Below are 24,158 nucleotides of genomic sequence, written 5' to 3'. Positions count from 1 at the left end.
TTCGAACTACTCGCCTTGCAGAGGATTGACGCGGCCCAGACGTGGTGACCCCCATCACCCTCTCCAAGCCTAGGGCCACCCCGGACCTGGCATCCATTAAACCTAGGCTTTTTCTAATTCAGTTTGATTTGGTCTGATTTGAATTATTGTGTCGGTAGAGAGGCTTATTGGGCCAGAAAAACAGCAGCCAACTAAAAACAAACAAACAGCTTAAGACTAAATTTTATTTTCTCCAGCAATTCTATAAGGAGTCTTGAGTAACATGTAAAAGTGAAGCCACTCACAGACAGAAAATAAAGCTAGTGAGGTTCTGAATAAGACCATGGAACCTTGGACTTGAAGTAGTTAGACGAGTAATCTAAATTTCCAGCCAATACCACTGCCTTACAAATTCTATTTCCTACATTAAATAAGTAAAACAGGCATGGGAGGGGCCCAGAGAACCACTTGGAGAGCCTCCCAAGCCTGACAAACTGACTTTGATTCCTGGATCCTACATGGTGGACGGAGAGAAAACGGACGCTCTCAAATTGTCCTCTGAACTCTACTTGTGCTCCAGGGGCACATGCGCGCCTTCTCCCGCCCCCATACCTTTTAAATATTTTAAAAAGTAGGAACTTAGAAAAGTTAATTCTCTTATAATTAAAAAAAAAAAGAGCTGAGCACGATGGTACATACGTGTAATGCCAATCTCCCACGAAGGAAGCTGCAGGCAGAAGAGCAGCTTTGAGTTCAAGGAGAGTGCTAGGTAATAATCAAAGCCTATCTGTACCTAGGCTTGAACTCTTGTAGCGCTGGGGAAAGGCGAGAATGCCAGGCGGAACGAAGGTGCGTGGTACGCCTGGGACACGGAACCTACGGCTGGACGCAAACGGCGCTGGGGGCCGGGCAGGCCGTGCGCATGCGCAGGCCGGGCGGAGTGCTGCTTGCCGAATGTCCGGGCTGCGGGCGCTGCTGGGCGTCGGGCTGCTGGTTGCGGGCTCGCGCCTGCCCCGGGTCGCAGGTCAGCAGAGTGTGTGCCTTGCAGGGCCTGCCTGGTGGGGGACGCCGCGCCGGGGCTCGGAAACCATGGCGAACGCCGCGGTGAAGTACCTGAGGTACGGCCACCTTCTCCCACGGGGGCGGGGCGGGACAGGCCGCGCCCCCAGCACCCCGGCGGCGGACTCAGGCCAGGACTTCCCTCAGCCAGGAGGAGGCGCGGGCCGTGGACGAGGAGCTATTTAACGAATACCAATTCAGCGTGGATCAACTCATGGAGCTGGCCGGGCTGAGCTGTGCCACGGCCATTGCCAAGGTAGGTGGCGCGGTGCAAAGCCTTTGGGAGGAATGGATGGGGAGGCCTCCCGCGGTGGAGGCCAGACCCTTTGCGCCTCTGCCTTCAGGCTTATCCCCCCACGTCCATGTCAAAGAGTCCCCCTACCGTCTTGGTCATCTGTGGTCCTGGGAATAATGGAGGGGACGGCCTGGTCTGCGCGCGACACCTCAAACTTTTTGTGAGTATATGAGCTAGCCTTTGCGAAAAGGTATAAGCAGTCTGGAATCAGAGATTGAATGGCTACTTTCCTTTCCAACCAGGGTTACCAGCCAACTATCTATTACCCCAAAAGACCTAACAAGCCGCTCTTCACTGGGTTAGTGACTCAGTGTCAGAAAATGGACATTCCTTTCCTTAGTGAAATGCCCCCAGAGGTAGGTGGCTTATACCTCATCTCCCCAGTAAGTACTGCCTCTGCCCTCCCCTTCATGTTTTCAGACTGAGTTGACCTGCCTAATGCCTGCCCGCCATAAAAGTTGCTCTCCGAGTAGCAGCCGTGTAGGAGCCCCTCCATAGTGTGTGCTCCAGCACTTCCCAACACTAGCAGCTCCAGGCACCCCTAAGCCTTTTCTGTAGACGCATGGATTTAGGGGTGGGAAATCTTTTTTTTTTTTTTTTTTTTTGGTTTTTTGAGACAGGGTTTCTCTGTGGTTTTGGAGCCTGTCCTGGAACTCCCTTTGTAGACCAGGCTGGCCTCGAACTCACAGAAATCCGCCTGCCTCTGCCTCCTGAGTGCTGGGATTAAAGGCGTGCGCCACCACCGCCCGGCTTAGGGGTGGGAAATCTGAAATTAAAGAATTAACTTACTCTATAGATGGAGATACTAACATGCAGAGAAATGGTTTGCCCAGAATCACAGAATCGGAGCAAGGCAAAGCTAAGGCAGAATTGGTCCCTTCTGGCTTCCAGGCTCAGGCTCCCTACACTGTCAGCCCCTTCCTCCCAGAGGAAACGGGCAGGCAGGCACTCAGAATAGAACATATGCCTGAATTTAGAATGGCCGCAGTCTGCACCTTAGGAAGCAATTATCTCCATACCTCTGTAGTCTGGGTGCAGGGACAGCCCTTCCTATGTGACAATACATTCTTCCTGACATTCTTCTGCTCCCCTACAGCCCATGATGGTTGATGAGCTGTATGAACTGGTGGTGGACGCCATCTTTGGTTTCAGCTTCAAGGGTGATGTTCGGGAGCCATTCCACAGCATCTTGAGTGTCCTGAGTGGACTTACTGTGCCCATCGCTAGCATCGACATTCCCTCAGGTGCTGGGACCCAGATGGTGCGGGGGGTCTGGTGTTCCACCTGTCTTCAGGCTGGTACTCGGAGGACTGGATTCTTGACCCACAGTAGAGACCAGATCTAAAATAATCTGAATGTACCTTTCCATGCCCCACATTAGGGCTGGGGAGCAGAGTTCATGCTGACCCTGTGGGAAAACCCAAACCTGATAGTACTTCTTCACCACCTTCTCTCTTCAGGATGGGATGTAGAGAAAGGAAACCCTGGAGGAATCCAACCAGACTTACTCATCTCACTGACAGCTCCCAAGAAGTCTGCAGCCCATTTTACTGGCCGGTATCATTACCTGGGGGGACGTTTTGTACCACCCGCTCTAGAAAAGAAGTACCAGCTAAACCTCCCATCCTACCCTGACACAGAGTGTGTCTACCGTCTACAGTAAGGGAGGTGGGCGGGCAGGTTTCTAATAAAGGCTTGGTGCCGTCTCTCTTCAAACTGGAGTCTTCTGGCCTTAGTAATTATCAGCAGGCTACACTTTGTTTGCGAAAACAGACCAGGCATTTGTAAGCAATAGAAAATAACTCCATACCCAGGAATGAAAGATTCTTACTTATTTGTGATACGCAGGGAGGTAGATGATACCTCTAAACAAACTCAGCTTAGCATTGTAGCGAGACCCCAAGAGGGTAACAGAGTTTCTTCAAAAGTCTCCAAGGGCCGTCTAATTTGTTTTCAGAACGTCACATGCTGGAAATGATGTTAACTGGGAATGACCTATAGGCTTGGGGGCCAAGCTCTTATGTAATCATGATTAGAAACAGGCAGTCTGGAAGGCTAACCCAGCCCATACATCCAAATGTATGCTTTTCTTAATCTTCACAGTATTTAGAAATGAAGACATTCTGCAGGGTATATTAGTACAGGCCGAGGTAGAGGCAGGTGGATCTCTGAGTTCTAGGAAAGCATGAGCTATATTAGAGAAATCCTGTCTCAAAAAACAAAACAAACAGTCTTTTCACATATGTCTACATTTTCAGACTTTTACCAGAGACACTTCTTCAAATAGAAACCCCTATCCTAATTTCTCTCCCACCATCCTTTAGCTAGGCACCAGGGTCTGTACTTTTTGGACAGGACATTGTTCAGGGAATGTCTCCCCTTCAGCGGACTGGTGCTCCTTAGCTGTTTGCAGAGGGGCAAACCCAGGCTACTCCTGAAGAGGAATCAGCAGGGCTGCACTGGAGACCTCCGGTCCCTCTTCTGCTTCTTCTTCTTGGCTCTCTGGTCAGTGTTGATGTCAGCTCTCTCCTTTGGATGTGCCTGACTTCTCTCCCCTTCATTCTCTACTTCCCAAGTCCTGCCATCATGATCTTTATCGCTTACATCCAAGACCACCTCCTCAAGACACTTCTGTCTTTTCTTCTTGCCTCTTCTGACCTTTCTCTCTCTCTTTGTTAGGCCATCCTTCTCTTCTTCATCTTGGGTGTCCAGGTCCTCCCCACAGTGCTGCAGCTTCTTGTTGCTTCTCCACGGGTCTGTGCCTGCACCACTGTCCACTGCCTTTGGCCTGCCTGTCACATTTCTGCCTCCTTTATCACAGACTTCCATCTCTTCCTCTTCTTCATGGCGCTGCCTCCTCTTTTTCTTCTTTTTCCTAGATGACTGATCAGACTGCACTGTGCTCAGCTCTCTAGGCCCACTTTCTCCTTCAGCCTCTTCCTCACCACTTCCTACAGCCATTCCGTCTTTCTCTTCTTTCTGCCTCCGTTTCTTCTTCCTGCTTTTCTTAACGCTCTGGTCAGTGTATTCTAGGAGTGCCTCACCTACATTCTTTTCAGGTGTTACTGCCTCTTCCTCCTCTCTCTGTTTCCTCTTTTTTTTCTTCTTTCGGGAGGGCTCCCTGTCAGTCTGTGGATGAGAGGTGCCCACATCCTCTGAGCCTTTGAACCGAGCCAGGAAGGCCTGCTCTTGGGCCTCCAGGCGAGCAAGTTTGGCCTTCATTGTGATTCCAATCCGGGCAGCCCTAAGAGATGGGTCCAAGTCAGCATAAGAAGTTGGGAAATAGAGGGGAGGGCAGCTGCCTAACTTCAAACACAAATGCATCAACAACAGCAATTATTTCCCTGGGATGGAAATAATTGAGAGGTGGCACCAGCTATTATAAAGCATAGACAGAAAAGATGGGAAACCCAGAAGGTGACCACAACTTACTTGTGTGCTGTTCGCCCCTTACAGGCTTTGAGTAGCATCTCATCAGTCAGACTGTAGGGGCAGATGACAAATCACAAACAGATGGTGAAAAGGCTTGATTTTTTTTCTGTCTAAAAAATGTACATTTTCACTATTTCTTATTCAAAACCTGGTACTTTTTTGAAGTACTAAGAATACAAAGAATAGCCTAATTAATTCTAAAACCTCCCTTCGAAGAGCCCAGTCAAGCATTAGGCTTACTTGTTCATCCTCTTAAGATGCCAAGGTCTCTCCTCCCACATGCCCTCAATACCAAATACAGTCTCACATCGTTGGAGGCAGAGGCTCGTGGCTGTCATCACTGCTGCTCGCTCTGTCAGGCTTCTCTTCACCTGAGGTCAGTGTGGCTGTCTGGAGGGAAAGGGCCATGGAGATGGATGAAGCCAACGACACCGTTACCAACCCTCCTCCCTTTAAGAAGCCCTACAACTCACCACTGTGCCCTTGCAGAGCTGTGCAGCCTGCGTATTTCAATTTGGGCAGAAGATGGGCCACAGTTATTGAGAAGTGGAGCAGTGTAGGACCCGTATTATACGGGCCCATATTTTTACTTTGTATGGCGGCCAGAAAAAACCCATCAGAAAAAAACTTTTCTTGTCTTTTGATTAATATGGATTTAAAAAGACTGTGATATGGGGGCTGGAGAGATGGCTCAGTGGTTAAGAGCAATGCCTGCTCTTCCAAGGGTCCTGAGTTCAATTCCCAGCAACCACATGGTGGCTCACAACCATCTGTAAAGAGGTCTGGCGCCCTCTTCTGGCCTTCAGGCATACACACTGACAGAATATTGTATACATAATAAATATTTAAAAAAAAAAAGACTGTGATATGTTAAATTGTGGATTTATTGTTAATTCCCACTCTAAAATTATGGTACTGACCCGATAATGTTTATAACTGCTTATAAAATGTTAAGAAAAGTTTAACAGGCTCTATAAATGTTTGGATTTATTGTTAATTATGGTATTGACCTGATAATGTTTATAACTGCTTATAAGATGTTGAGAAAAGTTTGACATGCCCTATAAATGTGTGGGTTTAATGCATATGTTAAACATTTTAGATTTTGATACAATGTAAAACATTCAGAGATGCTCTAAACCAGCTAAAAAGCCATTTTCAACTCAGGTGATCCTCCTCTCCTTTAACTAGGAGACTATAGTCTTTAGGAGCGTGATTATTCATAAAACATTATGATTTCTCCTGACAAGAAAGTATGGTTCCAAGACACAGGGCCCAAAAGTTATCTCTCTCCCCTAATCTCTTTTCTTCACAGAAGTCAGCAGTCAGAGACGGGTTTGAAGCTTCTCCCCAGATCCTCAAACAAGAGCTCACATAATTAAGATGCCTGTTTTCCAAAGGCAGGTAAATTTGGGTAAATGGCGAAGTCTTTGCCTAAGGCAGACGTCATCATCTGTCCTGTGGCAGAAGCACAGGTTTTATTAAAATTAATAAGGAGTGGATTATAGGCCCATATTATACAGGCCCTCATTTCCACACTGTATGGCGGTCAGAATTTCAGGCCACAGTTTGCACCTGCCACACAGGAGGTGGTCACCCGGCCTTTCCAGACAAACTGAGGCCATCCTAAGCAAAGGTCAGATGTGCTAATCTCGCTCTGCTCCTTCTTTGTCATTGGGGACGCCTGGGAAAGAGGTGTTAACTCAGTCTACGTGACAGAGCAGGCACACAGAGCAGTCATAGACAGGAAGACGTGACAGAATGGACATAGAGGTGTGGACGTGACCACAGCCATTCTCCCCGCTACCTAGGAAACAGACTGCTAAGGAATCCCCCTCAGTTTACGTTTTGGTATAAAAGCTGTTTGGAGAATAAACACGGGTGAATTTTCAGGATGTGAATTCAGGATTTCATGAAGGATCCCTGAAAACTCCCTCCCGATACAGCCATGTGAGTTGTGCCTCAATTATTCCCATGCCTCCCCTATGGTTCGAGAAACAATTTAGGTCTTGGCTGACCAGACCATGACATAGCAACCAGGGCTTCTCTGGCTCATAGACTTCTGACTGCAGCACACACAAGGAAAAGCGTTTCCAGTTAAGTTTTCATAGTGGAGTAGGTGCCAGGCGCTGACAAAAAAGGCAGCACTCCTATTCCCAGTATTTTTGTTTAGTAGATGAACAGAACCTATTATGGGCCATGTAGCTCAGGACCGAGTAGAAGGACAGTGAATGGGTCCAGACGGGGAGACAGCTCAGCTGGTAACAGCACTTGATGTGCAAGCGTGAGGACCTAAGTGCGGATCTCCAGCACCCACACAATGCTGGGCAGGCATGGCTATCCACCTGTAATCCCAGCACGCAAGAGGTGGATTCAAGTGAGAGACCCTAGTTTAGTCAAGGAAGATACCCAGTGTCAGCCTCTGGCCTCTATATGCATATAGACACATGAGCACCTGCACACACGTACCCATACATGTGTGGTCATGTATACATGCACAAAAATAAATAGAAAAAAGAATGAGACGAATCTAGTCCAGATGTAATTACATGAGCAGTTAGGATAAATGTTGCCCTTCCCACAGATAGCTCAGGCCAGGGTTTGAGTAGTTTCTAGAAGGTGCTTATGTATAATCTCAGTCTGAAAGTCAAGAAATGGTTAGCAGGTAAAGGGCAGAGACAACACTGGCAGAGAAAGGGCAGAAGGGAGAACATAGCTTCTTGAAGGAGAAGCAATAGACCTTCTGTCCCAGAGAGACAGGTGGGAGTAAGCCAAGAGGGATAAATCAGAGCCATCCAAGCCCATCTCGTCAGAAAGGGTGGAACCAGACAGCAGCAGTGCACGCCTTTAACCCCAGCACTAGGGAGGCAGAGGCAAGTATATCTCTTGAGTTTGAGACCAGCCTGGTCTACAGAGTGAGTTTCAGGATAGCCAGGGCTACACAGAGAATCATTTTGAAAAACAAAAAGGATCATGATCTGATTTGGGTTTCAGAGAGAACCCTGCGGATGTTTTGTAGAAAGTCAGCTAACTGCACTGGAAACTGAGACCAGAGGCCAAGAGTTTAGATGCCAACAGATGTAGAAGCTTGGGAAGGAAGCCCCGGCACAGGTTTATGTTCCTAACTGCTGGCTTTCTACAGCTGTAGTAAAGAAGCTGGAAAGCCCGGGTTCTGTTCTTTCTCCTTTCGAAGCCGTCTGTTCTCCGTTCCTCAACATTCTGTGTTTCTCCCTTTTGGTCACATATGTAAAATAAGGATCAGGCCCCATGGGAGATAGGGGACCCAGTAAAGAACTGCACCTCTCATTCTGGTACCTTCACAAACTTCTGGTACAGCAGATTGGGCTTGGGGTGATTTCGCTGGGTGGTCTCCGTGGTAAGACGCCTGATCTGCACTCCGTCCTGTCGGGAAGCATCGGTTGAGAAAGCAGCATGCTGTACCTCCCTGTGGCACCCCAGACTCATTCATCAGTGTACCTGACAAGCTCATACCTTCCCTGTGTCCACTACCAAGCTGGCTGCAGTCTTGTTGAAGAGATCACTCCACCAGTGGTTTGTAAACTCCTTGGCAGGGTCATGTCCCACCTCCAGGTAAATAATAAATGAAAGTCACAGTCTGAGCACCGCCCCGGCCCTCATGGGTGCCCTCTCACACTCATGCTGGTCATTTTCCAGGCTTACCCCATGGGTGTCTTGCTTCAGCGTCACCTTGAGGGCCTGGGTGATGCCATTCTCGTTCCGGCCCAGGCCCTTGCCTGCAGAGGACAGCGAGTGGTTTATTTTGCAGCTTGCCTTGAGCCCGCAGCAAGTCCTCCTGGGCCAACTGCCGTGCCTTTCACTGATCACTGGGTTTACTATGAACCTTTCCGAATCTCCTCACTCCATTCTTTCTAACACTGTACCACAAGTGCCTCTATCTGACCCAGGATGATCTTTTTTTTGTCATATTTCTACTGCCTCCTCCAATCTGCCCAACTATTTGTACCTCATTATCCCCCATTATCGAAGAATGAGAATTTCATCCATTCTTCCTTTTTCCAATAGGTCAGAAAATTTATGCTTCTAAAATTTTTAAAATAGTTTCTCCTCTGGTTGAACCGACATGGGGCAGAAGAAAGGGAGTTGGGAGGATATGGAAGGGGCCCTAAAACACCTTCAGTCCATCCATGTTTTAGCAGCTGCTCTTCAGCAAACTTCATCCCGCGACTCTTGACCTTTGGGGTGACACTCATGGTGGGCAGAGTCTTTGTCCTCAGATTCTCACCAGGGAAGACGTGGTACCATCCTCTGAATAGGGAAAGAAAGCCATGGAGACACAGCCTGGACAACAGAGCACCTGGCTAATGCACATAAAGTCCCAGGTTTCAACCCACAGAATCCTATAGCACACACGTATAATCCTAGCACTTGGAATACAGACACAAGGGGATCAGAAGTTTGTATCATTCAGAGCCATATAGAAAGGTTGAAGCCAGCCTGTGTTATCTGAGACCCTAAGAAAAGGGCACCGTGTGGTCAGTAGGCAGAATGCTTGTCTGGCCTGAGTGAGGCCTGGGTTCAATCCCCAGCACCATTCACTGGCCTTGGCTCCTAGACAATAGCAAGTGATGGCCAGAGAGATGGTTCAGTGTGTCAAGGTGATTCCTGCCAAACCCATGACCTGAGTTTGATCCTAGAGACTTACTTAGTGGAAGGAGAGAACTGACTTCCATGGACCGTCTTCAGACCTCCATACACATGCACATTCACACACATACATGCACACACATACAGACACACATTAAAATGTAAGCTATCACGAGTAGCTCGCTAGAAGTCACACAACTAACATATGGAGAATTTAAACCAGTAAGCCTGTCTGCAGAGTCTGTAAGATCTCCCTAAATTATTACCCTGTAAAAACAAAGCAATGAGGTGTTTGGTATCTTGAGCTAGAGACTGGTCCTTAAGAGAGCCTACTGTCTATAGCAATTACTGGTTCAGGTTTCAGAAGCCTCCCTTTAAACTGTTCCGCTTAGGAAGGGGATGCTAGCAACACTAAATAAACAAAGACAGCTGTCACACACAACTGCCTCATGTATCAACTTCATAGAAGTCCTGTCCAGTAGGTGTTAACCTCATCCTACAAGTGAGGAAAAAAGGACCTGGGTTTCTTGCCTGAAGACCCATTCAAGCAGTTTGAACACTAGCCCAAATTGAGTGACTCTGAGAAACTGCATTTCTTTACAGTTACACATACTCCTTTTGGACCTACCTTGTACACTAAATTTGCCTCCAAAACAGTTAAGCAGGCACACAACACTGAACAGACTACCAGTGTCAATTTGTGCTAAGATCATCTGTTATGGGTATAGGAGACAACTGATTTCTGTTTTGAGACTATGTACCCCCATTAGCCTGAAACTCTCTGTAGACCAGGCTGGCCTTGCCTGCCAAGTACTGGGATCAATACTATGTGCTACCGCCCTGGCTGCAGAAAACTGTCAAAGCTGACTAATGGGGCTACTTGAGTTAATCTGGAGCATCTCAAAGAGACAGCTCTAAAAGGCGATATATTTCCTCCCTTAGTCTCTCTGTCCACCCAGGACTAAATCACCTGTTTTCCCCCGAGTTCCCCCCATGCACAATGTTCCATTACTTCCTCAAATGACCGGTGCTTCCTTGGCTATCGCTGTACTTCATAGCAGGCCTACTCTGATACTTTTTGTGCAGACAGTATTTTAATTTCAGGGGAGCAATGGGGATCAAGATGGATGTTGTGACAGCAGTCTAGCAGAGGAAGATAACACCTCAACCCTAGAACAGCCTAGGCCCTCTAGAACATTGCAAACACTTCTGAAGGAACAAAGATGCTTTTAGAAACAAGACCTCTGCCGGGCGGTGGTGGCGCACGCCTTTAATCCCAGCACTCGGGAGGCAGAGACAGGCGGATCTCTGTGAGTTCGAGACCAGCCTGGTCTACAAGAGCTAGTTCCAGGACAGGAACCAAAACCACAGAGAAACCCTGTCTCGAAAAACCAAAAAAAAAAAAAAAAAAAAAAAAAAAAAGACCTCTTTGAACTTCAGTTGTATGGGTGGGTGTTTGCCTGCATGTATGTGTGCCATGTGTACACAGTGCCCTCAGAGACTGGAAGAGGCTGCTAGATGCTCTGGAACTTGTATTATAAATGGTTGCAAGCTACCATGTGGTGCTGGAAAGTAACTCAGGTCCTTTGGAAGAGCAGTAAGTACTCTTAACCCCTGACCATCTTTCCAGCCCACTTAATAAATTCCACCAATGACCCACTTCCCAAGTCACAAATCTCACGGAACACAAAACTCCAAAGCAAGCAACATAAGATACCAAGAGTAGGCCGGGCGGTGGTGGCGCACACCTTTAATCCCAGCACTTGGGAGGCAGAGGCAGGCGGATCTCTGTGAGTTCGAGGCTAGCCTGGTCTACAGAGCTAGTTCTAGGACAGGCTCCAAAGCCACAGAGAAACCCTGTCTCGAAAAACCAAACCAAAACAAAACAAAAACAAGATACCAAGAGTAAAATGTGGGCAGGAGTGTAAGACAGGACTTTAAAAAGCAACAGTACCACGAGAAAAGCCAGGCACAGTGTGCACCAGTGTGGGAGATGGAGACGGGAAACTCTCCAGGGCTTTATTTTAGGCCAGCCTAGTGTAACCAAACAGTTAGAAACTCTGTCTCAAAAAACAGGCGGTTAATTCCTGACACATTACACCTAAGGCTGACCTCTGGCCTCCATATGCATGCACGCCCATACACAATTCAATTAATAAGTAAATAAACAGCCCCCGAGGTTGGAGAGACAGCTCAGTGGTTAAGAGCACTGGGTGCTCTTCCAGAGGAGCGGGGTTTGATTCCCAGCACCCACATGGCAGATCACAAACTTCAGTTTCAGGGGATCTGACATCTTCTGATCTCCGTGAACCAGGCACACATGTGGCACAGACATACAAGCAGACAAAACACCCACACATATAAATTCCTTTTAGAGTTATTATTTATTTATTGAATTAAGCCACTAAATCTGTGGCAGTTCTTTCCGTAGCAGTGACGCTAACACACAGGATAAGGACCAACTGTTACAGACAATGAAGTTATATGATGTATAGAATGACAGTTTTGGGGCCTGGAGAGATGGCTCAGTGGTTAGGGCACTTGCTGCTCTTGAAGAGAAAAGGGTTTGGTTCCCAGTAAGCAACTCCCCACACCCTCCTGTTGACAGCAGGCATGCATCAGACGTACATATATACGAGCAGGCAAAACACTTGTATACATAAGAAATAAACTTTAAAAAATTAAACAAAGCAGTCCTGGCAGCCCTGTGTGGTGGTGCACAGGAAACAGACCAACAGATCTCAGTCAGAGAGGCCAACCCATCTACATACTGAGTTCCAGGCCAGTAAGGGGACATAGTGAGACCCTACCTCACACAAACAGTAAGTTCGGCTCTCAAAACCAGACCCCTTTGGGTTGAGGCCCACGAGGTAAAACTCTTCTCATAAATCCTCTTTCTTACGACTGCACAGACCGTGTAATTCCCAGGTACCACACAAGTGACACCATCGCTCTGTTGGGAGGAAGTACCCTATGTACTCCAGTGGCTAGCAACGTTCTCCAACTTCCGCACAGCTAAAAGTCAGCAAAGTTCACAAAACCTTTTAATGGGGGGCTGGGGCTACCAGGCATCTCACGTATAAAGAGAAGGCACATTTAGGACAAACCACATTTCTATCCGCCTTTCCACCAGGAAGGATGTTACATAAAGCCCAAGTGATAACTGAAACTTGAGCACAGCAACAGAAAGAGTGAGGTGGCCCTACCCCTTCACCCCCTTGCTTTTTCTGTTTTTAGATAGGGTCTAATTACTGGCTGGCCAGGGTTAGAGACCGGCCAGTTTCTCTCTTCCAATTGCTACCTTGCTTCTTGATATAGAAATAAGTAAAATTTAGATACTGAGGTCACCTTAAAACCTCTCAGAAATCATTTTATTATTTTAACAACAATCATACTCCACACTTGTAGTGCACTGACTCAACACCAGCCTGCTCTTAACTGCTTCACATGGATTCTCTATGCCTGCCAACAATCGTAGGAGAAGGTATTCCTTATCCGTAATTTATGAAGAAGAAATCAGGCACTGATAACTTTAGTTACTCGCTGAAACCAAATTGGCTGATAGTGAGGAATTTCAGAAGCTGCTGTTTTTGGGTTCTTACAGTTTGTTATGCTCTCTCTCTGTAAGACTTCCCACATCCTATTCCTCGACACAGTAATTCAAAACCATACTCCCCGGAGTAGGAGACGTTTTCATTTCCCAGCCCTTGACAGCAAGAACGCGTTCAGTGTTTTTGGACAGAAATGAGTAACGCAAGTAGGAATCGCTTTCAACATACTTGCAATAGCCAGGCGTAGGCCGACGCAGCTAGATCTGTGAAGGCTGCAAGCGCACTCTGAGGCACTGTCCCCTCTCCAGTCAGTTTGCAGGGATGGCCAGAGCCACCCGATTGCAGCAGCCTAAAAGGCTGGCCGCTGCCTTTTTCTCCACAGCAGCAGTCAGCAGGGTGGAACTACTGGCGGATCTCCGCCTTCGCTCCTGCCCCTGAGGAAGCAAACCCCTTACCTTCAGTGTGCGATCCTCTCCGTGGAAGCACGTGTCACGCCAGGCGTGGGCGTCGCCATCTTCCCGGAAGTGCACTTCGGTCCTTCTAGGACACAGAAACCATAGAGATGCCCGGGCTGTCAGAGGCCAAGCTTCCAGCTGGTTGCCATGGAAACTGAGTTCCTGGCTAAAGTGCAAGCGTCCTCCTCTTAGTCCGATTTCGGGTCCCTCGTTAGGCCACAGAGGCTCAGGGAAGGACCGATCTATCTCATCTTGAGACTTGCGGGGTCGATGCTTCTGGGAGCTTTCCACACACAAAGCTCGCTCAATCCAGAGTCCCAGGAATTCTCCCCAGCGCCTGCAAGACTTAGGTGAAAGTTGTGAGAACTTTCCACAGCCTGGGAGAACCTGACTCCTGATCTGGGGACGCCCCTCCTACCTTCCATGCACTTTTGGTCTATCAGAAACCCGAGGAATGCCTCCAGATGTCTGGTTCCGCACCGACCCTGGGTTCCAAATTATACATTCTTAGTGTCTATGTGGGCTAATCTAAAAAAAATCTCCATTTAGGAGACCTAAACTCAGCCATACTTGTTCGGCTCCCAGTTCAAATCTGATCTCAATTGGACATGGCCACCACTGGCCCAGTTTGAAAGAATCTATTTTAATGTCTAAATTGATTTAGATAAATTCATGAGACAGAATGGAGAAGGATCTGAGACTCCTCCCACCACATAATTCCTAATACGTCTGATCCCTGCAACTCGGCTTTGCAACTTCTCCCAGAGCACGGACTAATTAACTTCTATTCCCTTCCCCCAAAAGCCTCCCCGAGTCCTTGGGAAATGAGTCCTAAAGTCAAGATTATACCGGGTGCTGGCGCACGCCTTTAATCCCAGCACTCGGGAGGCAGAGGCAGGCGGATCTCTGAGTTCAAGGCCACCCTGGTCTATAGAGCAATTTACAGGACAGCAAAGATTATGTCTCCGCTGGGACAGCTTGTAACACAGAGGGAATAGTGACTCTGGGAACCATGGATCCAGAACTTCAAAATGCAAACAGGACAGCCATCTCCCCCCCCCCGCTCCCCCCCCCCCCGCCCTCCATTTCTCATTGCAGCAGTCTTGACAGCCAACGAGTCCAGGATCCCCGCTTCAGAATGGCGGCGGCATGCACAGCAAGTTTCTTTATGCAAGGCATGTTTTTCTGTCCGGGAAAAGTCCCTGATGTATGAACTGAAACTGCTCTTGGAACTCCTTTTTACCTTATGTTGGTTGATTCTAACCACAAGCCTAGATAGTCTTGCTTGAATTTTTATGGTTTCTGTTTGACGGTCTGTAGGTTATTATTGGCAACTTAATGTTCTCATAAGAGAAAAAAATACTTGCTGTGTTTTTCAGGTTGTCTGTTTCCATCTGCAGACACATACCAACTGGCTATGGATGAAAAAGACCCTAGGTCTTAAAAAAATCACTCAATAATTCCAGCTGTGCCTGATTAAAATAATCACAACTTGGGGCTGGAGAGATGGCTCAGAGGTTAAGAGCTATGGCTGCTCTTCCAGAGGTCCTGAGTTCAATTCCCAGAAATCACATGGTGGCTCACAACTGTCTGTATGAGATCTGGTGCCCTCTTCTAGCCTTCAGGCAGAACGCTGTATGTATACACACACACACACACACACACACACATATAAAATTTAAAATATAGATAATAAAATATACATTACATTTATCTATACATACATTTTTCTTATATATTACATAATATATATTACATTAAAAAAATCACAACTGGGCTTCAAGGCTGACAAGGTCATCAGCTCTTCACCTGAGCAGCCAGTCTTTTCTCCTAGCTGTTGTATGTGATTAGGCCTTATGAGAGAGCTCAAGGCTTTCTGGGAAAACTTGGGTGTAAGAATAAGAACTGGGGCTGGAGAGATGGCTCAGTGGTTAAGAGCATTGCTTGCTCTTCCAAAGGTCCTGAGTTCAATTCCCAGCAACCACATGGTGGCTCACAACCATCTGTAATGAGGTCTGGTGCCCTCCTCTGGCCTGCAGACATACAGACAGACAGAATATTGTATACATAATGAATAAATAAATATTTAAAAAAAAAAGGAGAGAGCTCACCCCTGCAGCAGTGGTGATGCTGTTATATGGATTGGATGAGGCCTAACACTTTCCCTTAGGGAAATTTTCTTACAACAAATGGAAAATAATCAAGAAAATTTTACATATAAAAATTAAAACAACTAAATATAATTACAAATATCTAACTTTATGAATTTTCCCCTTTTTCTTGATTCTTTTTTTTTTTTTTAAACAAAAATGTTCTCCCATTCAAGCCCATGGTTATCTTTGAAACTCTTGCTGAAAAATAAACTTCCTTCCTCTCAGGATCTGTGTGTCCACGGGTGATGGTTTAAATAAACTGAAAAAAAATTACAACCAGGGAAAAAAGTTAACCTAAAACTTGTAACAAAAAGGTTAATAATTAAAAGTCTGTGTATAAGTGATCTTAATTTGCTACAACATGCTATATGTGTAATTTGTATTCAACTCTGGTTTAAGAAAATAAAAAGAAACAATAAATAGGTTTAAGAAAAATGTTAACAAATATAAAATTATAAGATTATATTTTTGGAAAAAAGGCTTAAAATCTTTTGAATAAGAGTGAATTTTTATATGATGAGATGAAACTTTGTCCTAAAAATGAAAAAAAACATAGCAAATAAAGACAAAGCCAGGAAAGCTGAAAAAAGTTATTATTACAGACTATTTAGGATAATATAGGAAGACAGGTTAGTGTTAGTCACTGATTACATTTGAACTTGTAGTCATGTTAAGTATATTTTCAAGGTCAAACAGAGATATATTTAGATAGGCAGGAGGTCTTTAAACACATCGGAGGTCTACAAAATATGGCATTTAAGATGTTATAGTTATATAAGGTTCTTTTTTTTTTTTTAATGACAATGAGGCTTTTCTGCTCCTGCACCAATCTACTATAGAGAAGATAATGCGCATCAAAGAAGAAACTCCACAGGAGTTTACTTATGGCTAAAGTAAGCCACTGGGCAAGAAAGTATCTCACCTAAACTTCTGGCAGTATGCTGTCCTAATTGGACAAGCAGGATGCAAAAGAAAGTGAGTACCAAACTTTGCCAAGACAAGGTAGGATAGCCTTTCAGAATATCTTGCTTCACAGAAAGTCTGTCAGATAGCCTAGGCCTGTAGGCCGAAGATGGATGCCAGTGTTGCAGAGGAGCCCTGGGTGACTGCCCAGGTAGTCAGCTCTTTGTCATTTCTCACAGTTTTTGGAAGTCACTTGTTTGCACTTCCTGTTTACTCAGGTAATATTATTTCCTTCTCAGGTCTCTGATGGAGTTGAAGACTAGATAGTTATAGTTTTTCTTATTAATAGATTCAGAAAAGAAACTCACTAAAGAGATGTAAAGTGTATAAGATTGAGAGACCTCAAAAGATAGTTTTGGATTGGTACTGTAAGGATAAAAAATAAATTATGTAAAACACTTTGGACTCATCAAGATAGGATAGATCATGGAGTATTTTCTATAAACTTGTCAAATATTAATGAACTGGACATTGTTAATGTAATTCTTGACTGTATATATTATATATAGTTATTATACTTATTGTATATAGTTTTTCTGTGTTAGTTATAACTTTGATTTTTTATTTTAGACAAAAAGTGGGAAATGTTGTGATATTTGTTTGTGTTCTGACAAATAAAATTTGCCTGGAGATCAGAGGATGAGCTAGCCACTAGTTAACCGTAGAGGTCTAAAGGTCTGTACAGACAGACAGGAAGTGATAAAGCAGGCCAGAGATTGGCACTTGGCCTTTTTCGGTCTAAGGAATTGGAGAGGTAAAAGGTGATCATGGTTGCTTCTTCTCTGAGCTTTCAGCTCTTACCCCAACATCTGACTCCGGGATTTTATGATTTAAACTAATTAGGATTGCGCTTCAATATATATTTTAAAATGCTATAATATTTTATAAGACACACCATAAGAGGACTCGGAAATGAGGTTTCCAGTGTCTCCATGGGCTGTATTTATGGTTCAAAATTTACTTGATACTAAAAGAACCTCAATTCCAAAATTGTAACTTTAGTCAGGCAGTGGTGATGGCGCACGCCTTTAATCTTAGCACTTAGGAGGCAGAGGCAGGTGGATTTTTGTGAGTTTGAGGCCAGCCTGGTAAACAGTCAGTTCTAGGACAGCAGGGGCTACACAGAGAAACCCTGTCTTGAAAAAACAAAAAAAAAAATGAAATTTTTTTTTAGTAATTAAATTTTTTCATTTATTTTATATACCAACCACAGTATCCCTCCTTCCTCTTCTCCTGTTTCCTCCCCAGTCAACTCCCATCTATCCCCTGCCCATCCACTTATAGGTCAAAAATTGTAACAGATTCTAAAATTCTAATTTCATGAGAGTTACTATAGATGACTGAGATGAAAGCTAATGGTCAGCTGCCTTATAAGTGATGAATTCTCTCATGATCAGAGCTATGTTTGTAGTCATGCTAAGTACAAATATAATTCATTTACAGAGACAAGCTTGGAGGGTGGGGTGGCTGTTCTTGGCTGTCAACTTGACCATCTAGAATTAACTAAAACCCAAGGTTCTGGGTACACCTGTAAGGGATTTTCCTTGAATGGATCATTTGAGGTGGGATTTAAGGTAGAAAGACCCAAGCCAGGTGGTGGTGGTGCACGCCTTTAATCCCAGCACTTGGGAGGCAGAGGCAGGCGGATCTCTGTGAGTTCGAGACCAGCCTGGTCTACAAGAGCTAGTTCCAGGACAGGCTCCAAAGCCACAGAGAAACCCTGTCTCGAAAAACCAAAAAAAAAAAAAAAAAAAAAAAAAAAAAAAAAAAAAAGAAAAGGTAGAAAGACCCTCCTTAAGTCTGAACCAACTTTCTGGTGCCAGCCCACATAAGGGACATGGAAGAAGGAAGCTCTTGCTTTTCTCCTGTTTGCTCCTGCTCTTACTAGCAAGTTCATTCCTTCACTGGCATTAGCACCCACTTCTTCAGCCTATGCTGAAGAGCAGCTGGGACATTCAGCTTCATGGACCAAACAAGGGATTCTTGGAGTTCCCATCAGGAGACAGCCATTGTTGGAATAGTAGGACCGCAACCTGTGAGCAACTTTAATAAACACACACACATTTATATATTCATTACATCAGTCTGTTTCTCTAGAGAACCCTGACTAGTATACGTTATTTTGTCTCACAGTTCCAGTCCCAAAGGATAAAATATGTCGTGGTGGGCATGCAGGAGCCTGAAGCAGCTGATCATATGGCAACCACAATTGGAAAGCGAGGCTGATGAAATCTGCTTCTCAGTCCCCTTTCCCTGTACACAGATCTTTCAGATTAAGACAGCCCCCACAGCCATACCCAGAGGTGTATCTTCCAGATGATTGAGTCTAGAGCTCACCAAGTTGGCAACTAAGAGTAATCAGTCGTCGGCACCCTCACCTCAGTCTGCCAGGTTGAACCCATTCTTCAATGCCCAAATAAATTCCATGACCCTATTTTCCCCAGACCTTTGAAAGCAAAATGTATACAAGTGGTTCTCTGAAGAGGTCTCCGGGATGAGAGCAAGGGTCCAGGCTCACTGGAGGTCTGAGTTAAAATCGGGCAGGTTTCTTCCCCTGCATTAAGAATTCTCTAGAAAAGGCGGGGCAGCACAGCATGGCCATCCCTTAGGAACACCCATCCCGCTCTTTGCTATCTGGATGGAGCAAGTTGCATGCTCACCTCATTACAGGACAAGGATGCATGGGGGAAGAACCATGTAAATCTCTTCATCTATACAGAAGCTGAATTGCTCGTGTCTCTTACAGCCCAGTGGAGGATCTCAGAGTCTGCACCCACACCCTAAGTGTCTCCAACAACAGAGAAGCAAAATTACTCATCCTCAGTGTCTCCTAGACTGACACACGTGGGTCTACACACAAAGGAACCTTGTTCGTAAGCCTACCACCCGGCTGGTGTGCTTTAGTAGAGGAAATGCATTCGTACAACTGGCTGGACCGTGCGCCAGCATTCCGTCGTTCAGTCTTCCTAACACCTTTGACAAAGCCTGCCAAAGATTCCTGGGATGGTTTTCTTGCCTGTTCTTTTCTTCCACTAAGGGTACAACTGTCCTGCTTTCTTAACTATATATATACTCAGTAAAAATGACATTAGTACTAACAGTCTATCTTATTTTTTTTAATGAAGTGTTTGTAATGAGGACTTGGGTTGTCTCCAGTCTACAGAGAGAAATGCCAGCTTCTTCTTTTTTTAAAGATTTATTTACTATGTACAGTGTTCTGTCTCCATGTATTCCTGCAGGCCAAAAGAGGGCACCAGATTTCATTACAGATGGTTCTGAGTCACCATGTGGTTGCTGGGAATTGAACAAAGGACCTCTGGAAAGCAATCAGTTCTCTTAACCTCTGAGACATCTCTCCAGCCCAGTGGGTTTTTTTGTTTGTTTGTTTGTTTTTGTTTTAAGATAGGGTTTCTCTGTAGCTTTGGAGCCTGTCCTGGAACTAGCTCTTGTAGACCAGGTTGGCCTCGAACTGCCTCCCGAGTGCTGGGATTAAAGGCGTGCGTCACCACTGCCCAGCTTATATTTTTATATATTACAGAAATTGCCTCCCTTGCATAGTGTTCCACAAGAATACACACTGTTATCAAATGCTGTCTTATGTTCTGGACCTCTACCATCTGTTATGCTTTATTCTAACCCTCCTGGGAGACACTCTAACTTCTGTCCCTGCTACAACACACTTTTTGTCAGATTTGTTAAGTAAGATTGGTGCCCCCAAATCCCTGATGCAGCTCAGGTGACCCCTGAGAAGGGGACTAACTGGCCCAAAGACACAGGACCAGACAAAAATTTCAGCATTAGTCTCTTCCTACATATGGACTTTTGTTCTCTATCTCTCTAGCCCTCTGCTGGGTTACTCCTCTCTCCTTGTCTCCATACTCATGTTTTCTCTTTGTCTGTTAAGTGTTTTTTTTTTTTTTTTTTTTTTTTTTTTTTACTTTCTAAACCTCCTCTAGACCCAAACAGGATATTCCACAAAGCCCTCGGAATGACCCTCACCTACAACAGCTTCATTTGTTCCTGATACAGCTATAAAAAGACCTTTCAGATGCCATGGAGAAGCCCTGGCTGCAGTGGCCCTTTCTGTCTTTCACCCTAGGCTGGATCCAGTTCTGTATGTCAGTCCTCTCTTCTCTCCATCACCTTCCTTTGATGTCCTATAGCCTTCTGCTAGCTCACAATGGTGTTGCATTCCTGGCAGTGGAACTAGTCAATGTCACCCTGTGTCTTAGTCACTATGCTATAGAGCTGCATAAAAATGGTTACTAACAACCTCATGATAGAGTCAGTACTAAGCTATCTTGAAGTCTCCTCTGCCAATGCCAGTAGTCCAAAACTCAAGCAGCCCAAAGCCTCAGGCAGATTTTTTTAGACAAGGGAAAAAGCAGCCACATTCTTCACCAAACACAGGAATATTCTAGGTCACTTACTAATATTATTCTCTTCTGAAACCTCTTGAGCAGAGCCATCATAGTCAACATTGTTTTCAGCCCCACTATCTTCCTTGCTCCTAATAGTACGACCCATTGAATCCCGCTTGAAGTGTTCAGCTGCTTTCCTAATCCAAAATCTCAGTCTGCAGTCCACCAACAAACAGCGTGGTCAGGCCTGTCACAGCATCATCTAGACCCTGCTACCAGCAGGGTTTCTGTTGCTGTGAGGAGACATTATGACCACGGCAACTCCTGTAAAAGAGCATTTAACTGGGCTGCTTACAGTTTAGAGGTCCAGCCCATTTAGAGAGTGCAGTAGTGCATGGGCAGACATGGTACTGGAGAAGAAGCTGAGAGTTCTACATCCAGATCTGCAGGAAGACAGATCCACTGAGCTTCTGAAACCTCAAATCCCATCAAATGAGAGTAAAGGTCATTGACTCTAATTTTTGGTTAAGTTAAGCAAGCTTTATTTTCTGACGGGTTATCTCTCCAAGATGGGGTTTGAGAGAATAACCCCAAACACAGGAGGAATAGGGTTTTTTTTTTGGTTTTTCGAGACAGGGTTTCTCTGTAGTTTTGGAGCCCGTCCTGGAACTAGCTGTTGTAGACCAGGCTGGTCTCGAACTCACAGAGATCCACCTGCCTCTGCCTCCCAAGTGCTGGGATTAAAGGCGTGCGCCACCACCGCCCGGCCAGGAATAGGGTTTTTATAGTCTCCAAACTGTAAGGCCAGGGATTTCCAAGAGTTTCTGGTTTATGTGGGAACTTGGCAGAACATCTGATCTTATCAGGGCGGAGCTCAGGATATCGGATGTGGAACATGTCAAATTCCCCCCAAAAAAATCAAGACAAGATCAAATTTAAGTTTTTACAGAAAACAGTAATGAACTTCTTTTGATCTTGTAACAAGATGGCTTCTCATCCTAAAATAGAGTCTGGTCTGTCAACTTCCTCCAACAGGGCCACCTACTCCAACACGGTCACACCTCCCAATCCTTTTCAAGCAGTGCCACTCCGATGACTAAGCACTCAAATATGGGAGCCTCTGGGGTCATTCGTATTCAAACCAAATCCACCCTGAATCAACTCTATCCCCACTTCCACAGGCTCGTTCTTTCTCTCCCACCTTGTCTCCTCACTCTTCCTGGGTGATCTCTCTTCTTTCCCACAGAGACCCTGATGATATGAGTGGTCATTGTCCAATCTGAGGTAAAGTGCTCACCATTGTATAAGTAGCTGCTCACATGCGCTAAAGCAGATGCTGTTCCCTGAAACTTTCTCCAGAGTGGCTCATCTCTGTACCCCTTTAGGACTCATGGGCATTGTAGACTTATCAGGGAACACCCCAGGAATGACAGCAGATCTTCTCACTTTAGATGATTCAATCAAGAAAAATCTCACAGGTGTACTCAGCTGTTTGGGTTTTAGTTAATTCCACATGTAATCAAGTGGCAACCAAGAATAACCATCACACCTACTATGTCTGCCGCTCCCGGTTCTGAAATAAACAAATCCCTTCGCTGAGGTGGATTTGCCTCTTCAACAGAGTGCAGAGAAAGAAGAAACAAAATGGGGAGCCCTTGTTTCTTCCAACCATTCCATCTGGCCTGGGTTTAAGACTGACCCATGTGAATCTGGGAGTGTGTACCAACAGACAGGTAAGATAGCCAGGTCCTGGATGGCAAATCCGGGTGTCGTGTCTCAAGTCTACAGCTGGGTTACTCAGGAGACTGCACCAGGAGATGGCAAATCCGGGTGTCGTGTCTCAAGTCTACAGCTGGGTTACTCAGGAGACTGCACCAGGAGAGTTTGCAGGTTAAGGCTACAGAAGCAGCGAGCTTTAAGGCCCAGGAGAACGGGGTGGTCTAACAGAACGAAGGATCAAGAAATTCAATTGTCCTGTAGGGGCAGCTGGAGAAAAGATTGGTTCAATGGCTCACTTAACACAGCAGTGGACTGAGTGTTGCTGATATGATTCTTCATAAGCAAAATTCAGTCATTGAACCTTCAATGACCCTGAGAAGAGCTTCTGGATCTCTTGGGCCTCTGGTAGGTTGGGGTAGGAAGGAGCCCTATGTCAGGGAGTTCTAGGTTCTGAGCAGGTATTCGGGGGACTCCTGTTCGAGGGAGCAGAGTGGAGAGGTTGCTGCACCCCTGCCAGGCCTTCTGGCTGGTGGGGCAATGAGAGGAGGTGCAGTCTCCTGCCAGGGCAGTAGCCTCTACCTAGGGAACAGAGGCTGGGGTCTGGTTGTGCGATCTTTTGCCCTCCTGTCTCTCTTTCCCTCCCTCCTTCCTTTCATCTGAAAAGGTGTTGCTGGTGCATACCAATGGTTCCAAAGCTCTCACTCTAACCAGTTCAGTGCCTTCAGAGGAAGTGAGATGCCTCAGGGCTCTTTCTCAGGCTCACCCCTTAATGTGGCAAGATCTAGCCACCTAGGGAAGTGGAGGGGACCCTGACAGTCACACACACACCCCTGGTGGTAAACTGGGACCACGTTTGACTTGACCAAGGCCACCAAGTTGGAAGCTGCAGACAGGTAGTGGAATCCTGAGGTCAAACCTCTCCTGGGAAACCCTAAACCAGGAAAGATAAGCTAAGTCGGAGCACTCACCTGCTTCCTCTTCCCGGGGCCCAGGGCACTGAACTGGAAGTAGCCTTGAACACACAACCGGGCGGTTCAGCAGGTGCTCTTTCCTCAGTCTTCCTTAGAGGCCTCCTTCTGCAGTAGTAGTTCCGAGAGGCCACGCTCAGCCCTTTCATGCTGGAGAATCTCAGTGCACAACTAGAGGAGAGGAGCCAGCGCCAGCGGCTCCCTCGGGGAGAAGCCCCTCCCCGGTGGCCAGCAGCGCTAGACTGGCTTCTCTCCTCTGTTTGCCTTGGGAGGAAGCCAATCAGATGCACAGGATCGGGCTGTCCTGAACCCTGAGACAGCGGGCTAGTTGTTTCCTCACTAGGGAGGGATGGCTGGTTCCCAGGAGGAGTGAGACTTAGCAGCAGGATTGGGGGTGGGAGGTGTGGCGCTTAGAAAAGGGTGGTCAGCCTGGCACTGAGGAGTGTGTAACCGGCTGGGCCTCTTGTCAGGTTTTCCCAAACAATATTCTGGGAACTCATCGGGCTTAGAGAGACCAGGAGAGGAGAAGCGTTAGCAGAGAAACTGGAGGGATGGCTCAGTGGTCCAGAGCACTGGCTGCTCTTCCAGAGGACCCGG

At 46.1% G+C, this 24,158-nt stretch overlaps 2 protein-coding genes across 5 annotated transcripts; one reads left to right on the top strand and one right to left on the bottom strand.

The window, feature by feature from the left end:
* Positions 1–292: 292 nt before the first annotated feature.
* Naxe (NAD(P)HX epimerase) lies at positions 293–3,064 on the top strand. Its single transcript, XM_057793033.1, has 6 exons — positions 293–1,097; positions 1,186–1,294; positions 1,383–1,493; positions 1,576–1,689; positions 2,430–2,577; positions 2,794–3,064. Exons 1-6 carry the CDS (start codon positions 811–813, stop codon positions 2,994–2,996), a joined length of 972 nt encoding a protein of 323 aa, XP_057649016.1. The 5' UTR covers positions 293–810; the 3' UTR covers positions 2,997–3,064.
* Positions 2,929–23,709, bottom strand: LOC130889380 (G patch domain-containing protein 4). Of its 4 annotated transcripts, none has more exons than XM_057793028.1 (9): positions 23,562–23,709; positions 13,398–13,742; positions 8,919–9,052; positions 8,447–8,520; positions 8,258–8,350; positions 8,081–8,167; positions 5,073–5,155; positions 4,766–4,816; positions 2,929–4,577 (listed from the first exon to the last, which is right to left on the bottom strand). In XM_057793028.1, the coding sequence occupies exons 3-9, from the start codon at positions 8,995–8,997 to the stop codon at positions 3,779–3,781; spliced, it is 1,266 nt and encodes a 421-aa protein (XP_057649011.1). In that variant the 5' UTR covers positions 8,998–9,052; positions 13,398–13,742; positions 23,562–23,709; the 3' UTR covers positions 2,929–3,778. The 4 variants fall into 4 exon arrangements, with proteins under 4 accessions (XP_057649011.1, XP_057649012.1, XP_057649014.1 ...); XM_057793029.1 differs by having other exon boundaries at positions 13,398–13,482; XM_057793031.1 differs by lacking the exons at positions 13,398–13,742; positions 23,562–23,709 and adding an exon at positions 13,171–13,387.
* Positions 23,710–24,158: the final 449 nt, after the last annotated feature.

Source organism: Chionomys nivalis, chromosome 18, assembly GCF_950005125.1.
Source record: "Chionomys nivalis chromosome 18, mChiNiv1.1, whole genome shotgun sequence".
Taxonomy (NCBI): Eukaryota; Metazoa; Chordata; class Mammalia; order Rodentia; family Cricetidae; genus Chionomys; species Chionomys nivalis.
Note: the sequence above shows the minus strand (reverse complement) of the source record. Positions and strands in the feature narration are given on the sequence as shown.

Excerpts from the sequence above, each read along its gene's own strand:
- Naxe (XM_057793033.1), top strand. The coding sequence starts at position 811 with ATGCCAGGCGGAACGAAGGTGCGTGGTACGCCTGGGACACGGAACCTA. Across the intron at positions 1,098-1,185 it reads GCCGCGGTGAAGTACCTGAG|CCAGGAGGAGGCGCGGGCCG; the intron begins GTACGGCCACCT and ends GACTTCCCTCAG. Across the intron at positions 1,295-1,382 it reads GTGCCACGGCCATTGCCAAG|GCTTATCCCCCCACGTCCAT; the intron begins GTAGGTGGCGCG and ends CTCTGCCTTCAG.
- LOC130889380 (XM_057793028.1), bottom strand. The coding sequence starts at position 8,997 with ATGAGTGTCACCCCAAAGGTCAAGAGTCGCGGGATGAAGTTTGCTGAA. Across the intron at positions 8,168-8,257 it reads TGGTAGTGGACACAGGGAAG|GACGGAGTGCAGATCAGGCG; the intron begins GTATGAGCTTGT and ends GCTTCCCGACAG. Across the intron at positions 4,578-4,765 it reads AAGGGGCGAACAGCACACAA|GGCTGCCCGGATTGGAATCA; the intron begins GTAAGTTGTGGT and ends CCCATCTCTTAG.